The sequence below is a fragment of the Bombina bombina genome, chromosome 2 (assembly GCF_027579735.1).
Source record: "Bombina bombina isolate aBomBom1 chromosome 2, aBomBom1.pri, whole genome shotgun sequence".
NCBI lineage: Eukaryota > Metazoa > Chordata > Amphibia > Anura > Bombinatoridae > Bombina > Bombina bombina.
In genome coordinates, this window is record NC_069500.1 from 213,899,092 (window position 1) to 213,922,917 (window position 23,826).

Sequence of the window (23,826 nt, forward strand, 5' to 3'; positions counted from 1 at the left end):
TATTTTAAAGTTTAATTTAGATTAGACTGTCCCTTTAATAAGTATTTATTCAGCCCACTATGAAATGTCACCTAAATAAAGGGCTTTGCAAGTCCTGAGAGCCATACAATCAATCGGCTAAAAGAGTCTGCTCCTAGGTGGTAACTCACTATACAACAAGTTACTGAGCTGTTCATCCGGGTAGAGCGCGTCTCTCTTTGTTTTTAGTTGATAGTTTCAGACTGCTCTTTTTGTTGCAATGATTCTAGATAACAATTTACATTCCATATTATCAGACATAATTTCAGTGATAGTAAATTCTAGTGTTTCAAAAGCACTAGGATTTACCATCCATAAAAATAAGTGATCTTCATACAGTACATCAGTTTTAGAAAAACTGATGAATAGGTACCTTAATTTCGCCTCGGCTTCATTACAAGGCAAGTACTCTTGTAATACTATGTTTTATGTATCTCATTGTATCCTTTTGCAAGTGCTGCTGTAACACTGTGTCTTATGTGTTTACTTGGTTCCCACTTTCAGAATAATGCTCAATATCTTCATACTCCTTTTTGCTACCTCTTGTCTCTACAACAAACTACATTACTCAGTTACTCCTTCTCCCTCTCCACCTGCACTGTTCATTAGCCCATCTCTCTTATACTCACCTTACTTTTGTACTCATGAACTCTACTTATTCCTAAATACTCTCTCTCCCCCCTGCACTTCAGTTAAACAACAGTCTCATTACTGCAAATCTGCTTCTCATCTCATGTCACTCTCCCTCTTGCTCATACTAGCTGCTGGCGACATTTCCCCTAATCATGGTCCCTCACAACCTCCTAACCTTTCACATCCTTGTGTGCCTTTCAATAGATTTCATAAACTAAACTCTGGTAAGCTTAATCGCATTCCTCTTACATCTAAAAACCCCTCCCCCTTCACTTGTGCACTCTGGAACTCTCGCTCCGTTTGCAACAAGCTCACTTCTATCCATGATCTCTTTATCTCCCACTCTCTTAACCTTCTGGCTCTTACAGAAACCTGGCTCTCTACTTCAGACACAGCATCCACTGCTGCACTGTCACATGGGGGTCTCCATTTCAGCCACACTCCTAGGTCTGGCAATAGACAAGGAGGTGGTGTTGGTATTTTACTTTCCTCTCGTTGCACCTTCCATCAAATACAGCCCTTCTCTTCACTCACATTTTCTTAATTTGAAGCACACATGATTCGGCTATTCTCTCCCCTCTCTATACGTGTTGCAGTCATATACCGCCCCCCCTGGCTCCCCAACTCAATTTTTAGATCACTTTGCTGCCTGGCTTCCTTATTTCCTTTCCTCAGACACCCCTGCCCTCATTCTTGGCGACTTCAACATCCCCCTCAACAATCCCACTGCCTCATCTGCTAAACAACTTCTGCAACTCACTTCCTCTTTCGGTCTGTCACAATGGACTGATTCTCCCACTCACAAAGACAGTCACTCCCTTGACCTGATCTTTAGCTATCGATGCACTCTCTCAAACTTCTCAAACTCCCCTTTTCCTCTTTCTGACCACCATCTCCTTACCTGCAACATTTCATCCCTTCCTACAACTCTCCCACCTTCTACTCCTCACACCAAACTTCACAGAAGCATTAGGTCTTTAGATCAGCAACAACTTGCTAATTCCCTTCAACCGCTCCTCTCATCCTTCTCCTCCTTTTCCTGCCCTGAACAATCTATCCGCCAATATAATTCCACCCTTATATCCGTCCTTGACATTCTCGCCCCTCTTACCACTGCTAGGAAATCACACACTCATCCCCAGCCCTGGCATACTCCTCTGACACGGTACCTACGCAGATGTTCCCGTACTGCTGAACGGCATTGGAGAAAATCAAGGAGTTCAGCTTATTTTCTTCATTACAAATTCATCTTGAACTCCTACTACTCTGCCCTTAATCTCCACAAGCAACACTACTTCTCTACTCTTATCTCTAATCTTTCTTCAAACCCAAAACGTCTGTTCTCCACTTTCAATACTCTCCTCCGCCCTCCTCCACTTCCTAATACAACTTCTCTGTCAGCTCAAGACTTTTCCAGTCACTTCATTAACAAAATTGATTCCATCAGACATGAAATCAGTTCTCAACACAATTCCATTCTCTCCCCCCCTCAAATACTCTCACTCAACCACAACCCTCATAACCTGAAACTTAGTTCATTCTCCCCTGTTACTGAGGACGAAGTTTCAGCACTTATACTGCGCTCTCACCTCACTACCTGTCCCCTTGACCCTATCCCCTCACAGCTGCTCCCCTCTCTCTCTGCTACCCTTACCCCTATACTAACACACATTTTCAACCTCTCCCTCAGCACTGGTACATTTCCCTCATCAATGAAACATGCACTGGTCACACCTATCCTCAAAAAAACCTTCCCTTGATCCTACCTCCCCATCCAACTACCCCCCAATTTCCCTCCTCCCTCTTGCTTCAAAGCTTCTCGAAAAACTAGTATATGCACGCCTATCCCATTTCCTTACGTTAAACTCCCTTCTTGACCCGCTTCAATCTGGATTTCGTCCCTATCACTCCACAGAGACAGCTATTGTTAAGGTCACCAACGACCTACTTACAGCTAAATCAAAAGGCCACTTCTCTCTGGTTATCCTCCTTGATCTGTCCGCAGCCTTTGACACTGTCGACCACCCTTTTTTGCTCCAAACCCTCAAATCCTTCGGCATCTGTGACACAGCCCTTTCGTGGCTCTCTTCCTACCTGTCAAACCGTACCTTCAGTGTAGCCTTCTCTGGGGCCTCCTCTGCCCCATCACCACTTTCTGTCGGAGTACCGCAAGGCTCTGTCCTCGGGCCCCTTCTCTTCTCAATCTATACGTCATCACTAGGTTCCCTAATTAAGTCCCACGGTTTCCAATATCATTTGTATGCCGATGACACCCAAATCTACTTCTCTGCACCAGAACTATCTCCTTCCTTGCTAACCCGTGTCACTAACTGTCTTTCTCACATCTCTTCCTAGATGTCCTCTCACTACCTCAAGCTAAATCTCTCCAAAACTGAGCTCCTCATTTTCCCCCCTTCTTCCAAAATCTCCACCCCCAATATCTCTATAACTGTCGACAACTCCGTCATTACCCCTACCCTGCATGCCCGATGTCTCGGGGTCACATTTGACTCAGATCTTTCCTTCACTCCTCACATTCAGTCCTTGGCTACAGCCTGCCGCTTCCACCTTAAAAACATCTCTAAAATTAGACACTTCCTTACACAAGACACAACTAAGATTTTAATCCACTCTCTCATTCTCTCCCGCCTTGATTATTGCAACTCTGTCCTCTCTGGTCTCCCCACCTGCCGCCTAGCTCCTTTACAATCCATAATGAATGCCTCTGCCAGACTCATCTTCCTTACACGTCGCTCTTCATCTGCTGCGCCTCTCTGCCAATCCCTTCACTGGCTTCCTCTTGCCTCTAGGATCAAACACAAAACTCTCACTCTTACATACAAAGCCCTCAACTGCACTGCTCCCCCCTACATCTCAGACCTTGTCTCCAGATACTCTCCCTCCCGTCCCCTTCGCTCTGCTCATGACCTCCTACTCTCCTCCTCTCTTGTCACCTCATCACACTCCCGTTTACAGGACTTCTCCAGACTGGCTCCCATCTTGTGGAACTCTCTGCCTCGCTCCACAAGACTCTCTTCTAGTTTTAAAAGCTTCAAGTGCTCCCTAAAGACTCTACTGTTCAGGGACGCATACAACCTATGCTAACCTTTCCTAATACCAGTTCCTCTCCCCCACTACAATCCCCTGAACCCTCTTAGCATGTAAGCCTAAAAGTCCAGCTGTTTGTAGATCACCTTCTTAAGAGCTGACTACAACAGTGCAACTCTTGGCAGGGCCCTCTACCCTATAATTGTTTTGTTGTACTCCCCCTTTGTTTATAGCGCTGCGGAATCTGTTGGCGCTCTACAAATAACCGATAATAATAATTGCTTAATGCCGAAGGTCAAGCACGGCTATTGGCTAAGAGGTGGATATGTCACCTCATTGAAAAACTGAGCTGTGCCGTGGGCGGCCAGAGGTGCTTAGGTTAGCGCTGAAGCCGCGGCAAAATACAAGTACCTATTTATCTTTTTTTTTTTTTTTAAACTGTTGAATGAAGGTCGCCTTTTTTTTTATGATGCTAAATCCTTGCGTTTTTGAAACGCTAGAATTTACCTTCACTTTAATACGTCAAAAAAACATATATTTTTTATTTTAATCGCTGCTATTGAAGTGGTAAAGTAAAACATTTCTGCAAACCTAAGTATATTGCATAAATATTATAAATGTGATTTGAAATGTGCTGCTGATATTGCAATCTGTAAAGAGATTCCCAGCTCAAGTATGTATGCATGTCTTATATAGGAAATGTTATTAAGTTTATTTAACCCCTGCAACACAGCCAAGAACATTTTTACTTAAATATTAAAAAAAATCTTACAAATAAAATGGGCAATAAATGGATAAAATCTGTGTTAATGTCAGAATTTAAGTTAATGATCATATCTGCTAAATAGAAATTTGAAAGCTAACTCCACCCTTAAAAAAAAAAAATTAAAGCTTTTGTTTTTAGAAGAACTTACTAACCAGATGAAGTCTTTTAGCAGCTGTACTTGCATACAGCATCCATGGGAGGGGCAGTTACAAAGAGTTACATAGTAATATGGGTTGCAAAAATGACTCAATTCCATCACATTCAACCCTTTCACACATTCCTGTTACTACTGTTGATCCAAAATAAAAGCACAAAACCCAAACTGAAGCAATTTGTAGTTGTGCCACAAAGAGAAAAATATTCCTTCTGGTCAAATATTTCCTTGCATCAACAAGCTACTGTGCTGTCAAGAACAACTGTTATATCCCTGTATCATCTAGACCTTTTTTTTTTTTTAAATAATTTACTAAATTTGCTAAACAGCCTTATTAGGCAAAGAATGCCATATCCTTATTGTACAGAGTGAAATATCTGTCTCTCAAGTCTCAATGGATGACATTTTGTCCTTTGTATAGTCTCAATTTTGTCATCCTCCTCTGCACTGTTTCCAGCTCTATAATAGCTTCATTTTTTTCTTTAAAGAGACACTAAAGTCTAAATTAAATGTTCATAATTAAGCATGCAATCTAAAACATATTACAATATACTTCCATTATCAAACCATGAACATTTTGGTACTATATTGTATTTTGTCTTATTGATTATGCTATTTTTTTTGTGACTATACAACAAAATTAAAAAGAGCACATTTTTATATGCATACTTTCTGAGGCTCCAGCTCCTATTGGTCATGTGCAAAAGTGCACAGTGTATACATATGTATTTTGTGATTGGCTGATGGCTGTCACATGATAGAGAGGGAGGGATTTTTGGATCAATTTTGAAATTTGCCAGTATATATTCTACAGTTCATTTCATATGTAAAGTAATTACAATTGCATTATTTTTATTCTGTATTTATCAATTATTCAATTCTGTTGTATTTAGTGGTCCCCTAAAGCAGGGGTCAGCAACCTTGGCACCCTAGATGTTTTGGAACTACATTTCCCATGAATCCCGGCCAGCCTAAACAGTGTTTGAGCATCATGGGAAATGTAGTTTCAAAACATCTGGGCTTCCAAGGTTGCTGACCCCTACTTTAAAGGAATACTGAAACCAGGAGGTTCCTTGCTTTTTCACATTTAACTCACAAAGTAAAATATTGTTATGATAAAGGTGAGGTTTGGAATTAGCTCAGAGAAAATCGTCATTCATTTTAAAACTCAACACAATATGCATTCCGTACATTTTTATGTGGTTTTCTTGATGGTTCCTTTGATGAAGACTGCCTACAGTATCCACAGGGAGGAACTTGTAGAGGGTAAGTGATGTAATGACGCTGACGATGGATAGCAGGAACACTCAGTAGAGCAGAAAACTAATCCGAATTCATGTCAATGTCAGGAAACCAGAAGATTCTTATATAACACAGGCACAGGCAAAAGGAATGGTATAGCTAAGGAGATTGAAATTGAGAATGGCGAAATGACCACTGCTTGTAAAATACAGACTGCAGGTTCTCTTGTGAGAACCTGCAGTCGTAGGGTGTCGAAAGGCTTGTGAAGCCTTTGATAAATCGACCCCTAAGGGCTTGATATATGGAGTCCTAAAAACAGGATCTTTAAAACAGTGCATATTAGCCTATGCACTTCACACATACATTGTTAAAGGCTCAGGAATAAAATAAAACATAACATTATATATATATTATTATATATATATATATATATAATATTGTGTGTATGTACATATATATATATATATATATATATATATATATATATATATATATATATATATATATATGGATAGGTGATAATTAACTTTTCTTCTGTTATGTGTGATCAGTCCACGGGTCATCATTACTTCTGGGATATAACTCCTCCCCAACAGGAAATGCAAGAGGATTCACCCAGCAGAGCTGCATATAGCTCCTCCCCTCTACGTCAGTCCCAGTCATTCTCTTGCACCCAACGACTAGATAGGATGTGTGAGAGGACTATGGTGATTATACTTAGTTTTTATGACTTCAATCAAAAGTTTGTTATTTTACAATAGCACCGGAGCGTGTTATTACTTCTCTGGCAGAGTTTGAGGAAGAATCTGCCAGAGTTTTTTTTTTTTTACTATGATTTTAACCGGAGTAGTTAAGATCATATTGCTGTTCTCGGCCATCTGAGGGAGGTAAAGGCTTCAGATCAGGGGACAGCGGGCAGATGAATCTGCATTGAGGTATGTAGCAGTTTTTATTTTCTGAATGGAATTGATGAGAAAATCCTGCCATACCGTTAAAATGACATGTATGTATACACTTCAGTATTCTGGGGATGGTATTTCACCGGAACTACTCTGCTAAAGGTCACTAATACTTTTAATAACTATTTATCATGTTAAACGTTTTTGCTGGAATGTAGAATCGTTTACATTGCTGAGGTACTGTGTGAATAGATATTTGGGCATTATTTTCCACTTGGCAGTTTTTTGCTTGTAATTGTGACAGTTTCGTTTCTCTTCACTGCTGTGTGGGAGAGGGAGGGGCCGTTTTTGGCGCTCTTTACTACGCATCAAGAAATTCCAGTCAGTCATTTTTATTTTTCCTGCATGATCCGGTTCATCTCTGACAGATCTCAGGGGTCTTCAAACTTCTTTGAAGGGAGGTAACTTCTCTCAGCAGAGCTGTGAGAATTCTTATAGTGACTGTGCATAAAAACGTTGCTTTGTACTTTTTATGTCAAATTTAATTATTGTTATTTTACTAATGGGAACAAACCTTTGCTAAGAGCTGTGTTGTTTTAAAGTTTGATGCTATAACTGCTTTTCAGTTCATTATTTTAACTGTTATTTAATCGTTTAGTACCTCTTTGAGGCACAGTATTTTTTTGCTAAAAAAGATTATAACCAAGTTGTAAGTTTTTTGCTAGTGTGTTAAACATGTCTGACTCAGAGGAAGATATCTGTGTCATTTGTTCCAATGCCAAGGTGGAGCCCAATAGAAATTTATGTACTAACTGTATTGATGCTACTTTAAATAAAAGTCAATCTGTACAATGTGAACAAATTTCACCAAACAGCGAGGGGAGAGTTATGCCGACTAACTCGCCTCACGCGGCAGTACCTGCATCTCCCGCCCGGGAGGTGCGTGATATTATGGCGCCTAGTACATCTGGGCGGCCATTACAGATAACATTACAAGATATGGCTACTGTTATGACTGAAGTTTTGTCTAAATTACCAGAACTAAGAGGCAAGCGTGATCACTCTGGGGTGAGAACAGAGTGCGCTGACAATGCTAGGGCCATGTCTGATACTGCGTCACAGCTCGCAGAGCATGAGGACGGAGAGCTTCATTCTGTGGGTGACGGTTCTGATCCAAACAAATTGGACTCAGATATTTCAAATTTTAAATTTAAATTGGAGAACCTCCGTGTATTACTAGGGGAGGTCTTAGCAGCTCTTAACGATTGTAACACCGTTGCAATACCAGAGAAACTGTGTAGGTTGGATAAATACTTTGCGGTACCGGCGAGTACTGACGTTTTTCCTATACCTAAAAGACTAACTGAAATTGTTACTAAGGAGTGGGATAGACCCGGTGTGCCGTTCTCACCCCCTCCAATATTTAGAAAGATGTTCCCAATAGACGCCACCACTAGGGACTTATGGCAGACGGTCCCCAAGGTGGAGGGAGCAGTTTCTACTTTAGCTAAGCGTACCACTATCCCGGTGGAGGATAGCTGTGCTTTTTCAGATCCAATGGATAAAAAGTTAGAGGGTTACCTTAAGAAAATGTTTGTTCAACAAGGTTTTATATTACAACCCCTTGCATGTATCGCGCCGATTACGGCTGCGGCAGCATTTTGGATTGAGTCGCTGGAAGAGAACCTTAGTTCATCTACGCTAGACGACATTACGGACAGGCTTAGAGTCCTTAAACTAGCTAATTCTTTCATTTCGGAGGCCGTAGTACATTTAACTAAACTTACGGCTAAGAACTCAGGATTCGCCATACAGGCACGTAGGGCGCTGTGGCTAAAATCCTGGTCAGCTGATGTGACTTCTAAGTCCAAATTACTTAATATACCTTTCAAGGGGCAGTCTTTATTTGGGCCCGGTTTGAAAGAAATTATCGCTGACATTACAGGTGGTAAGGGCCACGCCCTACCTCAAGACAAAGCCAAAGCTAAGGCTAGACAGTCTAATTTTCGTCCCTTTCGGAATTTCAAAACAGGAGCAGCATCAACCTCCACTGCACCAAAACAGGAAGGAGCTGTTGCTCGTTACAGGCAAGGCTGGAAGCCTAACCAGTCCTGGAACAAGAGCAAGCAGGCCAGGAAACCTGCTGCTGCCCCAAAGACAGCATGAACCGAGAGCCCCCGATCCGGGACCGGATCTAGTGGGGGGCAGACTCTCTCTCTTTGCCCAGGCCTGGGCAAGAGATGTTCAGGATCCCTGGGCTCTAGAGATCATATCTCAGGGATACCTTCTCGACTTCAAATTATCTCCCCCAAGAGGGAGATTTCATCTGTCAAGGTTGTCAACAAACCAGATAAAGAAAGAAGCGTTTCTACGCTGCGTACAAGATCTGTTATTAATGGGAGTGATCCATCCGGTTCCGCGGTCGGAACAAGGACAAGGGTTCTACTCAAACCTGTTTGTGGTTCCCAAAAAAGAGGGAACTTTCAGGCCAATCTTAGATTTAAAGATTCTAAACAAATTCCTAAGAGTTCCATCGTTCAAAATGGAAACTATTCGGACAATCTTACCCATGATCCAAGAGGGTCAGTACATGACCACAGTGGATTTAAAGGATGCTTACCTTCACATACCGATCCACAAAGATCATCACCGGTACCTAAGGTTTGCCTTCTTAGACAGGCACTACCAGTTTGTAGCTCTTCCATTCGGACTGGCTACGGCTCCAAGAATCTTCACAAAGGTTCTGGGTGCCCTTCTAGCGGTACTAAGACCGCGAGGGATTTCGGTAGCTCCGTACCTAGACGACATTCTAATACAAGCTTCAAGCTTTCAAACTGCCAAGTCTCATACAGAGTTAGTTCTGGCATTTCTAAGGTCGCATGGATGGAAAGTGAACGAAAAGAAGAGTTCTCTTTTTCCTCTCACAAGAGTTCCATTCTTGGGGACTCTTATAGATTCTGTAGAAATGAAGATTTACCTGACAGAAGACAGGTTAACAAAGCTTCAAAATGCATGCCGCGTCCTTCATTCCATTCAACACCCGTCAGTAGCTCAATGCATGGAGGTGATCGGCTTAATGGTAGCGGCAATGGACATAGTACCTTTTGCACGCCTACACCTCAGACCGCTGCAATTATGCATGCTAAGTCAGTGGAATGGGGATTACTCAGATTTGTCCCCTACTCTGAATCTGAATCAAGAGACCAGAAATTCTCTTCTATGGTGGCTTCATCGGCCACACCTGTCCAGGGGGATGCCATTCAGCAGGCCAGACTGGACAATTGTAACAACAGACGCCAGCCTACTAGGTTGGGGCGCTGTCTGGAATTCTCTGAAGGCTCAGGGACTATGGAATCAGGAGGAGAGTCTCCTTCCAATAAACATTCTGGAATTGAGAGCAGTTCTCAATGCCCTTCTGGCTTGGCCCCAGTTAACAACTCGGGGGTTCATCAGGTTTCAGTCGGACAACATCACGACTGTAGCTTACATCAACCATCAGGGAGGGACAAGAAGCTCCCTAGCAATGATGGAAGTATCAAAGATAATTCGCTGGGCAGAGTCTCACTCTTGCCACCTGTCAGCAATCCACATCCCGGGAGTGGAGAACTGGGAGGCGGATTTCTTGAGTCGCCAGACTTTTCATCCGGGGGAGTGGGAACTTCATCCGGAGGTCTTTGCCCAAATACTTCGACGTTGGGGCAAACCAGAGATAGATCTCATGGCGTCTCGCCAGAACGCCAAACTTCCTCGCTACGGGTCCAGATCCAGGGATCCGGGAGCAGTTCTGATAGATGCTTTGACAGCACCTTGGAACTTCAGGATGGCTTATGTGTTTCCACCCTTCCCGCTGCTTCCTCGATTGATTGCCAAAATCAAACAGGAGAGAGCATCAGTAATTCTAATAGCACCTGCATGGCCACGCAGGACTTGGTATGCAGATCTGGTGGACATGTCATCCTGTCCGCCTTGGTCTCTACCTCTAAGACAGGACCTTCTGATACAGGGTCCATTCAAACATCAAACTCTAACTTCTCTGAAGCTGACTGCTTGGAAATTGAACGCTTGATTTTATCAAAACGTGGTTTTTCTGAGTCGGTTATTGATACCCTGATTCAGGCTAGGAAGCCTGTTACCAGAAGGATTTACCATAAAATATGGCGGAAATACCTATACTGGTGCGAATCCAAAGGTTACTCCTGGAGTAAGGTTAGGATCGCTAGGATATTGTCTTTTCTACAAGAAGGTTTAGAAAAGGGTTTATCAGCTAGTTCATTAAAGGGACAGATTTCAGCTCTGTCCATCTTGTTACACAGACGTCTGTCAGAAAATCCAGACGTCCAGTCCTTTTGTCAGGCTTTAGCTAGGATCAAGCCTGTATTTAAAGCTGTTGCTCCACCATGGAGTTTAAACTTAGTTCTTAACGTTTTACAGGGTGTTCCGTTTGAACCCCTTCATTCCATTGATATAAAAATGTTATCTTGGAAAGTTCTGTTTTTAATGGCTATTTCCTCGGCTCGAAGAGTCTCTGAGTTATCAGCCTTACATTGTGATTCCCCTTATCTGATTTTTCACTCAGACAAGGTAGTTCTGCGTACTAAACCTGGGTTCTTACCTAAGGTAGTCACTAACAGGAACATCAATCAAGAGATTGTTGTACCATCCTTGTGTCCAAATCCTTCTTCAAAGAAGGAACGTCTTCTACACAATCTGGATGTAGTTCGTGCCCTCAAGTTCTACTTGCAGGCAACTAAAGATTTTCGCCAAACTTCTTCCTTGTTTGTCGTTTACTCTGGACAGAGGAGAGGTCAAAAAGCTTCTGCTACCTCTCTCTCTTTTTGGCTTCGTAGCATAATACGTTTAGCCTATGAGACTGCTGGACAGCAGCCTCCTGAAAGAATTACAGCTCACTCCACTAGAGCTGTGGCTTCCACTTGGGCCTTTAAGAATGAGGCCTCTGTTGAACAGATTTGCAAGGCTGCAACTTGGTCTTCGCTTCATACTTTTTCCAAATTTTACAAATTTGACACTTTTGCTTCTTCGGAGGCTATTTTTGGGAGAAAGGTTCTTCAGGCAGTGGTTCCTTCTGTATAATGAGCCTGCCTATCCCTCCCGTCATCCGTGTACTTTTGCTTTGGTATTGGTATCCCAGAAGTAATGATGACCCGTGGACTGATCACACATAACAGAAGAAAACATAATTTATGCTTACCTGATAAATTCCTTTCTTCTGTTGTGTGATCAGTCCACGGCCCGCCCTGTTTTAAGGCAGGTAAATATCTTTTAAATTATACTCCAGTCACCACTTCACCCTTGGTTACTCCTTTCTCGTTGATTCTTGGTCGAATGACTGGGACTGACGTAGAGGGGAGGAGCTATATGCAGCTCTGCTGGGTGAATCCTCTTGCATTTCCTGTTGGGGAGGAGTTATATCCCAGAAGTAATGATGACCCGTGGACTGATCACACAACAGAAGAAAGGAATTTATCAGGTAAGCATAAATTATGTTTTCCTTCCTAAGATAGGGAGAGTTCACAGCTTCATTCCTTACTGTTGAGAAATACAACACCTGGCCTTCAGGAGGAAGCAAAGACACAACAGCCAAAGGCTTAAATATCCCTCCCACTTCTTCATTACCCCAGTCATTCTTTGCCTTTCGTCATGTTAGGAGGTGGCAGAGAAGTGGCAGAAGATTCGGAGAGTCCTGAAAAAGGGTATCTGCCCTTCAAGATAGGACTGGAGTTTTAAGTAGTCATGTCAACCTCTCAGTGAGAGCATTGATGAAAGTTAGAGTCTGGAGATGCAGGGAAAGTTTTTCTGCAAAACCATCCAGACTACTGCTAACAGCTCCTAAGCAATCCGTGTTGACGAGTTTCACTGCCTGCTTTCTCTCACTCAAGTCCATGTCAGTAGCGCTGCTTTAAGACTGTCACACTTGAGAGGCTGTGTTCTGTTCCACAGCATGGATTCTAGAGGTAAGATTGTTTCAATTTTTACACATAAAACGCTATAACAGGGTCACAGTATGGCTCCTTTATACCTTGATAGGATCCATGGTTAATATCCTCTAAAGAGGGTTTATTGAACAGTTGGGATTAATTAATAGGTTTATTATTTATTTACATGCTGCTTTGTGTGATTTTTTCCTGGGTCACTTTTAAGTTTTACTTTCATTTTTTAAAGTGTTGCACAGCTCCTATTAAGCTGTACTTGTAATAACAAGGGAAGTACTGTCTTGCACTCCATGTGACCGGAATGTGGTCTATGTTCATTTCCTCCATTCTGGCTGAGACTTGAACATGAGGAGAGCGTTTCTACTGTTAACTGTCTGGGTCTAGGAGGTGGTGAGTGTCCCAGCCATTGGGAGTATAAAGGTGCAGTTTTCTATAATAAATATATATATATATTTTTTTTTTTTGTCCTTCTGTGTGTATAACCTGAGCTATGGAGGACTCTGAGATGTTAGAAGGTACTCCTTCTGTACTAAAGATTTTGAGAAAGGATGTTGCTTTTTCCTTATCCAAGTTCCAGAAAGCGATGCCAAATTTTGTTTGTCCAACAATTTTTATGGTTTGGAGGATCACGGAAAAGCCTCTTTTTTTAAAGGCTGCTGCTGTATTAGAACTAGGTATAAAGAAGCCTCTGTTAAACTATGGTTTAAGGCCTCCACCTGGTCTTCCTTGCAAATGTTCATTAAATGTTACTACTAGATCATTCCAATTGCATTATTCATTGTAGAAAACTCTTGCTGGCAGCTCAGGCCCAAGAAAGGAAATATTCTGCCTACTAGTTTGGTAGAAACCCACCTGTTTTCCTTATTATATTTTAAGTGTATATAGCAAAATCAAATGTATAGCTAATTTAAATCTGTATATTCCTTCTAAAGGCGATGTTATATAACATTTTACCTAAACTGACCTGTATTTATATGTGTCCAGTGCCTTGTGTCCAGAGTCATGTACAATATTTCTACTCTCTCTGCAAGTAGGTCCTAGCTTTGATATACGTAAACCAAAGCCGGCAGGGAAGATCAGGCATATGTATGGGAATGCTGGACAATCCATAGGCTTCTTTGAGTTTCTACCTGAGATAATGTTTTTACAACATATGTGTAACTCTGCTTGTTTCAACAGTTTACATGCCAATTAGATACAGAAGGGGTTTCCAACATGTAGTCTTCTAATGATCAAAACATAATAAGTTATATCTCAAACATGAAGGTATTTTGCAGTTTATGAGGACTGCTTGACACTTTAAGATGTTCATACACAAAACATGTTTGCAGATTGTTTTAGTGAAGGTTTTAGCTGCAAGCCTGCACCAGCCCAGTACCTCTCCTTTTCCACAATAGTGAGATTATCTTGTGAGAACCTGAAGTTGTAGGGTGTCGAAAAGGCTTGTGAAGCCTTTGATAAATCGACCCCTAAGAGCTTGATATATCGAGCCCTAAAAACATGATCTTTGAAACAGCGCATATTATCCTATGCACTCCACACATACATTGTTAAAGGCTCAGGAATAAAAAAAACATAAAATTATATATATATATATATATATATATATATATATATATATATATATATATATATATATAGTAGAGTAGAAAACAGCACTCTCTGGACTTAAATTTAAACAGATAGTTTAATAGGTAACGTTTCGGGGAATGCTCCCCTTCATCAGACCAACAACATACAAGTGAATCAAACATTTAAACATACATAGACCCCTCCCCCTTGTGCAAAAACCGCCAAAAACTGGTTGTCATAGCAACCAAACATACAGTGCATAGTAAATACAAATAGTCAAGCAATAGTCACATCACAGAACCCAAAAATAAATAATCATTATAAATGGGCAGCTATACAAAGAGCCATTGGTAAATGTAATATAAATCAGTGCATCCAGCCCCATAGCAAATGTTACTGTATGGTATATAAGGAGAAAATAGAATACAATTCAGCATCAGGCTGTATAAACCCATTCTATTCAACACAGTTTACAAATAGTCAAGCAATAGTCACATCACAGAACCCAAAAATAAATAATCATTATAAATGGGCAGCTATACAAAGAGCCATTGGTAAATGTAATACAAATCAGTGCATCCAGCACCATTTCGAATGTTACTGTATGGTATACAAGGAGAACATAGAATGCAATTCAGCATCAGGCTGTATAAACCTATTCTATTCAACACCGTTTACAGGCCGGTGAACAAATGTCCCAAATAGAACATCGCAATAATACCTGCCTTAAGTACCTAAAGCGGTCCTATACTGCACGTAATGTTGATACAGTAGCAATAAACTCTAACATTAATCTGGTATCCATAATCCAAATACAAGGGTCGTACACTAACTTAACTCCCCTTTATTTGTTAAAATACAAGGTAACAACCGTAAAGATTGATAGAGCAGTGATCGTCATACTGGATCATAACTGTAGCCCAGAAGTGTCATCCCGTGCGGCAGTGTCAAATGCAGGCCTATGCAAATGCTTACAGACTACACCGTGTATCGCACAGTTTAGAAGTGCGCATGCGTATCGCCCCGGGGCGGTCCGCCCCCGAAAAACCCAAACAGCGTAACAATTGGCTCTAATGGACAAGCCCCTACATGTATATATGTAAAATTGTGACCAACGTGTACTGGCTAGAATATAATGTTAAACATAAGGCCACTACTGTGACACAGCGTTTGTGCTTTCATATGAGAAATTCGGGTATAGACAAATATGTAAAGGTGTAACTAAATGTGGATGGTCAGGGGCAAGAGAATAAACATTATCCAAAAGGCAAGTTCATACCTCAGATTACCGAGTGACTCAGCCCGTATTACGTAAAGGCCCCCATAGAGGATAAGTGCAGATCAGTCATTACAAAAGCAATCATAGCGCTCAGCCCTGGGATCTACATTCTAATTGGCCCTAATGGGACAAGGCCCACCGCATCAAGATACTGTGTCCTAAACTATCAGGATAGCACCCACAGTGTTAAAGGGACAGGAAAACTTAACAAACAGGTTAGGTCAAATCTCGCTTAAAACATATGCACGAGAAACCAAGTTGATATGGTATATGATTCAGTGTTATAGTACATTAACACAAAACCCAACATGAACAAAGTTCTCTCATTCTTACAGGCCAGATAGTCATAATAAAACTAGCTACAAGGATAGTATGATGTGTTAACTAACAGGATAGCATGATGTGTTAACAAACAGGGAGAAGTAAGTGCAACAATATGTAAACGGAATAACTTATCCAAGACTCTACTTAGTCAAATGTCACTAATGGCAGCAGGGAGAGTACTCCCAAAGCCCCCCATATGTTGGGTAAGCAAGGATAGGGCACATATATATGAGGAAAGTGTGATGAGTGCAACCACATCTACTTAGTAAGATGAGATGCACAATACATTGATGCACATGCTGTAGTCAAATAATCAAGAGTCAGAGAAAATCATACAAAATCATAAAAAACAGTGCCAGTCTATTCCCATATTCAAACCTCTGGGGTGTATGGTGTCCAATTTAAAGATCCACTCTGCTTCTTTTTGTAGGAGACGAGTGTCCCTATCACCGCCCCTAGGAAGTGGGGGTACGTGGTCAATAAGCTTAAATCTAAGGTCAGCAACAGAGTGACCCTTCTCCATGAAATGCCTGGCCACCGGCTGATCACTCTTCCCTCGTCCTATTTTTTTGCCTCTCACAATAGGATGCTTTGTTTTTAGAGCTGTATATCCTTGGTTTTATTTTGTTTCTAATTTGTATATATGATATATTAACTATTTAAGCAGTATAATATTCTGTGTTGTGAATTTTACATTTACCCTAGGGAGACGTCCCTCTTTATAAATTCAGCAGTTGTATATATGTTTTATTTAAATATTGATATTATTACAAAATTTTAGTGTTGATATCTTTGGCTTCCAGCGCCTCCCTTTAACCTACCTTTCCTTCCTAATCCTTTTATTACCCATTCCTCAGTTTTGCATAACCAACAGTTATTTTAATATATTTTTTACCTCTGATTACCTTTTGTATCTAAGCCTCTGCAGACTTCCCCCTTATTTCAGTTCTTTTAACAGAGATGCATTTTAGCCAATCAGTGCTAACTCCTAGGTAAATCTAAGGGAGTGTGCTCAATGTTACATATACGGCACACATGAACTAGCTCTTTCTAGCTGTAAAAAACTGTCACAATGCACTGAGATAAGAGGTGGCCTTCAAGGTCTTAGAACTTAGCATATGAGCCTACCTAGGGCCTAGAGAACAAAGCAAATTTAATGCTAAAAGTAAATTGGAAGTTGTTTCTGAGTTATGAAAGTTTAATTTTGACTAGACTGTCCCTTTAAGCATTATTGATAACTGTGAGGATGTATGTGAAATGCAACATGAACAAACTTTTTTCATTTTTACTAAAATAGGTTAATTTCCCCGTTCTGTTCTCTAATTGCATTCTTACTGAATTGCAGTAATGTGACCTTAACATCTGTTAAGTGTAGTAAAAATGCTTAGCGAATCTCTCCCTCAAGTATTAACTAGATGAAAGGAAAATTTTAAGTTTTTTTGTGTGTGTACATATTCTACCCTTAAGTCTAGTTGTACCCGTAGCCAGATATTAGAATTATTTTAAGTGTATTATTCAATAACATTTCTACAACATAACCAATTAATATTATTTTGTTTTGCTAATTTCTACAAAAATGTATACTAATAATTATTTTAATCTATATAAACATATATTGCCACATCCCTCTTTTTGTAGCAACCACATCTTAAAGGACCTAGAAGTGCAAAATAAATTATATGTTAAGAGCATATTATTATTGCTCTATTGCTTGCATATAGCTATGTGTTTAACTTCTCCCTCCAAAGCAGCAGTTCATCACTGGAACACATCTGGTGAGCCAACGATAAGAGACAAATACCAGCTAGCTCTGAGAAGTGCATTGTTGCTGTTGAGGGTATATACATATGCTCTTCAGCAGAGCATGCCAAGAGAACAAAGTAAGACACAAATGTGTGTGACCACCAGTAACCAGCTAGCTCTGAGTAGTGCATTGTTGTTGAGTGTATGTACATATGCTCTTCAACAGAGGATACCAAGAAAACAAAGTAAGAGACAAATATGTGTGACCACCAGTAACCAACTAGAACTAAGTAGTGCATTGCTGCTGTTGAGAGTATGTACATATGCTCTTCAACAGAGGATACCAAGAGAACAAAGTAAGAGACAAATATGTGTGACCACCAGTTACCAGCTAGAACTAAGTAGTGCATTGTTGCTGTTGAGAGTATGTACATATGCTCTTCAACAGAGGATACCAAAGAACAAAGTAAGAGACAAATGTGTGTGGCCACCAGTAACCAGCTAGCTCTGAGTAGTGCATTGTTGTTAGTGGGGGGGGGTGTACATATGCTCTTCAACAGAGGATACCAAGTGAATAAAGTAAATTTTAGAAATAAAGTGAATTTTTGAATTGTATTTAAAATAACATGCTTTGTCTAAATCATAAACGTTTAATTTTGTCTTTCATGTCCATTTAACAATTTAAAAGACATGGGTGGGTATTAACAATCCATACATACCATTCTCCTCATGCCAAGACATTTTCAGATCACATATGGACCAATTGATACAGATGTAGGTTTATTTATTTTTTATGTTGACATTAATCTGTTATTAACCCCTGTAAGTCGCTGTTCATTAATAGTTTTCCTACCTATAATAGCATGGGTCTCGCCGCCAGCATAAAGACCGTGCTATTATAGCCTCCCTTCCTCCTGCAGGCATCCTGAATTAGCGCTGTGTTGCCACTGGCGGTGAAACCGTGCTATTGAAAAACAAGCCCCATAGAAAGAGCAGCGATGGTCGTTAATGTGTTAATAGTTATTTTGTGTGTGTTTTACACAAATCTGATCAAGTAATAATATTCAATGAGAGTGGATAATGATGTCCCTTTAAATCAATTATTCACTCTTTCTTTTTTTTGCAAATCACTGACGTAAAACAAAGAGTAATATCAATGAGTAGAAAATATAGTATTTACACATTTAATACAACTATTTTGAAACGTGAATAGAATTTCATTCAGCTGTCAAAAGAAAGTCCCATGTTTGTATTTAGGGATAATGTCTAAACATATACTTAACAGCGGCCTGTCTCTTGCAGCCAGCTCTCTGCTTGTTTTGGTAAATGCTTGTCTCCAGGAGATAGATTTCTGTCCTGTTCCAGAAACGCTATCCAAATTGGCCTAACAGAAGATTAAAAACAGATTAGAATCATACAATTGCCAAACGCTTTGTGGTTTTAAGTGCGTTAGGATTTATCATTTATATTTTATTAATTATTATTTGCATGTAAAACGTTAGATAAATCAACTCTATTCTGCTTTAAGATTTTATATATATTTTAAAATATTTCTGTACATACTTATCCATTTACTTATTCTTTAAAATTTAAATTGCGTTTAGTTCACAATTTTAGCTATTTGTTTAACATTCTGTGTGTTGATTTTGGCAACAGTCTGTAAAATGTAGGTTTTAAAGGGGGGAAAAGCCTAAAAGCCTATAGAGTTTACAAGCCTTTTATCCTATATTTCACTAGTTTTTAGACAACTTAATCCTTAATCCTTTAATTGAAGAACAAAGCAGACGCCTAATTGAGACAAAATCATGACTATACCTGCCCCCAAGACACTCTTTCTGCTTTGCTACCAACTGAATAAAAAAAAGCTACATCAGAAATATTCTTTAATGATATTAACTGGAAATAGCTCATGTTAGCAGAATTTGTACCTCATGTTGCAGTAGCATGAAACTGGTTTTATGCTTTTATTTGTAGCCCTTATTCCTTCATCGATCAAGGTAATTTTAAAGAGGAAATTAAAGTGTATTTCCTAAATGCTTCCTCATTACATATGTGATACAGTAGTTTTTAGAAGCAATATAATAATATTAAATTGTCACAAAAGTCATTGTTTTACTCTTATGCACTTAAATGAGGACATTGTAATATATATCACTGTTTTTTTATTTATTTATTTTTGATAAAACAGATGTGCTTGTAGCAATAAAAAAGTTCCTATGCTTGTGAGGAGTGCTACTTTGTGGTAGTTCTGTTTCTCAGCCAATGAGCAATCAGTACTTCAGGCCTAGTTGCACTTCCTGAAAGCCTACATTAAAACAAACTTTAATATATCCCTTTTTCATGCAAAAAAAAGTTTTAATATATCTATTTTATATGCATTATAGTTTTATATATACATATATATATATATATATGTATATATATATATATATATATATATATATATATATAGTTTTTTGTCATTTTAATGGAAAGTTAAAATCATTAAATCATAAGCTGCTTTTTAACCCTTTTGTGCCGGGGTTAATGTCTCTCCATCAGAACAACTGTTCCGATGTAAACAAAATGAAAACTTGCGATTGTGCACGTGATCACGAGATTTCAATCATGGGATCACGTCAGGGGGGGGCGTCCCTATGATGCTAGGCATGCCCTCCAGACCGCGCTGTCTTTCGGCGCTAAAGCCCAGCAAAATTTGGATGGAAAACAATGTCCTAACGGCGTTAAAAGGTTAAGACACTGACTGACAGTGATGAAAGCTAGATGTATATACCTATACCATTTTTATTAAAAAATATTTAAAATGTGAAACTTTAGCTGCTTTTTTATCTTAAAGAGACAGTAAACACTTGGAAATCTAAGCTGTTTAATTATGTGAAATGTAACAACTTTGAATTATACTTCATTTGGTCTCTCTGGGAGTTAAGGGGTTAAATGTTCATGTAGAAATTTTGTTTATTATAATTTTCAGAACAAATAACCACTCAGTTAAATGTACATAAAACATTAAGAGTTTTCTTTTTGTCTATTGTTCTTTCAGATCTAATCCTTCCACTTCGAAGACAACTGGGAAAAATCCCTCATCTGAAAGAGCGACTGTGCACAAATCAAAAAACACTCCCGATCCTGATGACCTTTTCTCTGACTTTTAACTAAACCCCTAATCAAACAGATCTGAAGTCATTATTTTTGTAATAAAAGGATAGTGTTTCTACAAATATATTACTTGTGAAATATACGTTTAATTATTAAACATATCTAAATTAGTTTCTAACTCCAGTAAAATGCCAGCTTTTTAACCGATTTCAGTGAAATGAGAAATAAAATACATTTTCAAGTTCTTTTTCTTTTTATTATTATTATTAATAAAAGCCTACTGTGAAAAAATGTATAGGGATCTAAAATTTGTATGGCATGGTGAGATTGTACAGAAAAAAAAAATTATAGCGTTTTTTGGTTTTGGTTTTCTTTGACAATGAGATCTCAGTGACGGCACACCGACCAATCAGCTTGCACGCACCAGACATACACACATGCTGCTGATAAAATGTAAGTTAAACATATTGCTAAAGCAGCCTTTTTTTAACACATTTTGCATCATACTTGTGTTTTCCATGTGCATATAGGGTAAGGGTCAGATTTATCAATGTCTGGCGGACATGATCCACTGTAGCGGATCATGTCCGCCAGACATTACTGAATGCCGACAGCGTTTTACCATTGCACAACAGTTCTGGTGAACTGCTGGTGCAATGCCGACCCCTGCAGATTTGCGGCCAATCGGCTACTAGCAGGGGGTGTCAATCAACCCATATACACCTCCTCTGATGTCCGATGCCTCAGAGGAGGCGTATGAATTAAGAGGCAGCGGTCTTAATACTGCTGCTTCTTAACTACTGTTTCCGGCGTGCCTGAAGGCTCGCGCGGAAACAGATGCATTGGGGCTGGTTGACGGTTTGTTAAACCGGCCCCTTAGAGTTTAATATAGTCATAAGATGCAAACTGTGATAGTCCTATTGTTCTACATAAAAATGGCCCATAATAATGGTTGCTGCTGCATTCAAACTCGGTAGATAAAAGTTACTATTTAGTGACACTGTGCTTTAACTTTTGTCCCCTTAATATTTACCAGCTGCATAGTATTAAATGTATACAAAATTCAGGTTGTTGCTATTGAAAGAAAATGCTGGTTTTGTTTATTGAAATTACCATCCATAATGGCAATTTTAGCATGTAGGTATTTGGCTTTTGTGTATATATATATATATATATATATATATATATATATATATATATATATAATTACCAACTTCTAAGCTCTTGAAAAACAGGATTTATTAAGGGACAGTCTACACCAAAATTGTTATTGTTTAAAAAGATAGATAACGCCTTTATTACTCATTCCCCAACCAAAATTGTTATATTAATATTCATTTAAACCTCTAAGTTTCTGCCTGTTTCTAAGCCACTTCAGCCTCTTATCACCTGCGTTTTTATTACCTTTTCATAACAAGACATGGCTAGTTCATGTGTGTTATCTGCAGAGGCTTAGGTACAAGGTAACCACAGAGGTAAAAAAGTGTATTAAATTAACCATGTTGGCTGTGCAAAACTGGGGAATGGGTAATAAGAGGGTTATTTTTTTTTTTTATTATTTTTTTTTAAACAATAACATTTTTGGAGTAGACTGTCCCTTTAAACTGTTTTGACATTTAAATCACTTTAATAGCAATATAGAAGGAGTTCTAAATCAGGATGTCTATAAGATACTGCCTACTAATTATAGTTATACATACAGTACTGTGCACAAGTTTTAGGCAGGTGTAAAAAAAATGCTGTAAAGTGAGAATGCTTTCTAAAATAGAAATGTTAAAAGTTTATTTTTTATCAACTAACAAAATGTAAAGTGAGTGAACAGAAGAAAAATCTAAATCCAATCAATATTTGGTGTGACCACCCTTAGCCTTCAAAACAGCATCAATTTTTCTAGGTACGCTTGCACACAACTTTTTAAGGAACTCGGCAGGTAGGTTTTTCCAAACATCTTGGAGAACTAACCACAGTTATTCTGTTGATATATAGGCAGCATCAGTTGTTTTGGTCTCTTCGTCAGACTCAATGATTATTATTTTATTATTATCAGTTATTTGTAGAGGGCAAACAGATTCTGCAGCGCTAATGATGTTGAGACCAGGGCTCTGTGGGGACCATACCATCACTTCCAGGACTCCTTGTTCTTCTTTACACTGAAGATAGTTCTTAATGACTTTTGCTGTATGTTTGGGATCATTTCCATGCTGCAGAATTAACTTGGGCACAATCAGATGCCTCCCTGATGGTATTGCATATTGGATAAGTATCTGCCTATGCTTTCAGCATCAAGGAGACCATTTATTCTAACCAAATCACCAACACCTACATACTTTCCTTAACTGATTAAAGTACCATTCACCTAGACCTTATTTGTTGGTAATTGCTTACAAGCTAGCACCTTAGTCCATATAAAAAATCCTAACAATGCAATATAATAATGATATAGAACTAAAATTGTATGTGACTTCCTTATGAAACATCCAGTTTTTTACATTGAAATTATTGACAGATTAAATAGTTTATTAATAGTTAGGGAACACCTGCACTCCCAGAGAAAGAGGCAAAAAACATGTATATTCTCATGTAAGAGAATGGACATTCGGTTAATAGAACTGCTTCTTTTTTTTTTAGGTCACTTCTTGATTTTAAGGAGAGTTGTAATACCAAGCGTGTGCACAAACAATTACACCAAGGTCATTAAGCAAACCAATCCTATTATCACTTTATGTGACTCCTACAACCTTCAGTGGTGCTGTGACATTTGGGAAGCACATCTGAAAACTTGCACTTTGCATTTCCATATAATATTTCTTCTATAAAATGAATGCTTCTTTCTAGAGGTTAGAAATGAATGTAACTGGCCATACTGTCTAGGCCAGAGATATCCATGTTAGCTACAGCTCTAAACTTTTAATTGAGAATTTCTTAGTGATCTTAAGATCTATTTCTGGAACCTATTTTATCAGCCAAAGGTTTAGTATTAAAGGGACATGAAACCCACATTTCTCTTGTTAAGTGTATTCAGTCCACGGGTCATCCATTACTTATGGGATATATTCCCTTCCCAACAGGAAGTTGCAAGAGGATCACCCAAGCAGAGCTGC

General features: G+C 39.2%; 1 protein-coding gene across 2 annotated transcripts in view; it reads left to right on the forward strand.

Annotated features, from left to right (window-relative positions):
• Positions 1-20,970, forward strand: part of XRCC4 (X-ray repair cross complementing 4) — a 984,771-nt gene extending 963,801 nt beyond the window's left edge. For both annotated transcript variants that reach the window (XM_053701466.1, XM_053701467.1), the window contains one exon: positions 20,670-20,970. In XM_053701466.1, the coding sequence (XP_053557441.1) occupies positions 20,670-20,781 (112 nt within the window). In that variant the 3' untranslated portion in view covers positions 20,782-20,970. The remainder of the gene's footprint in view (positions 1-20,669) is intronic.
• Positions 20,971-23,826: the final 2,856 nt, after the last annotated feature.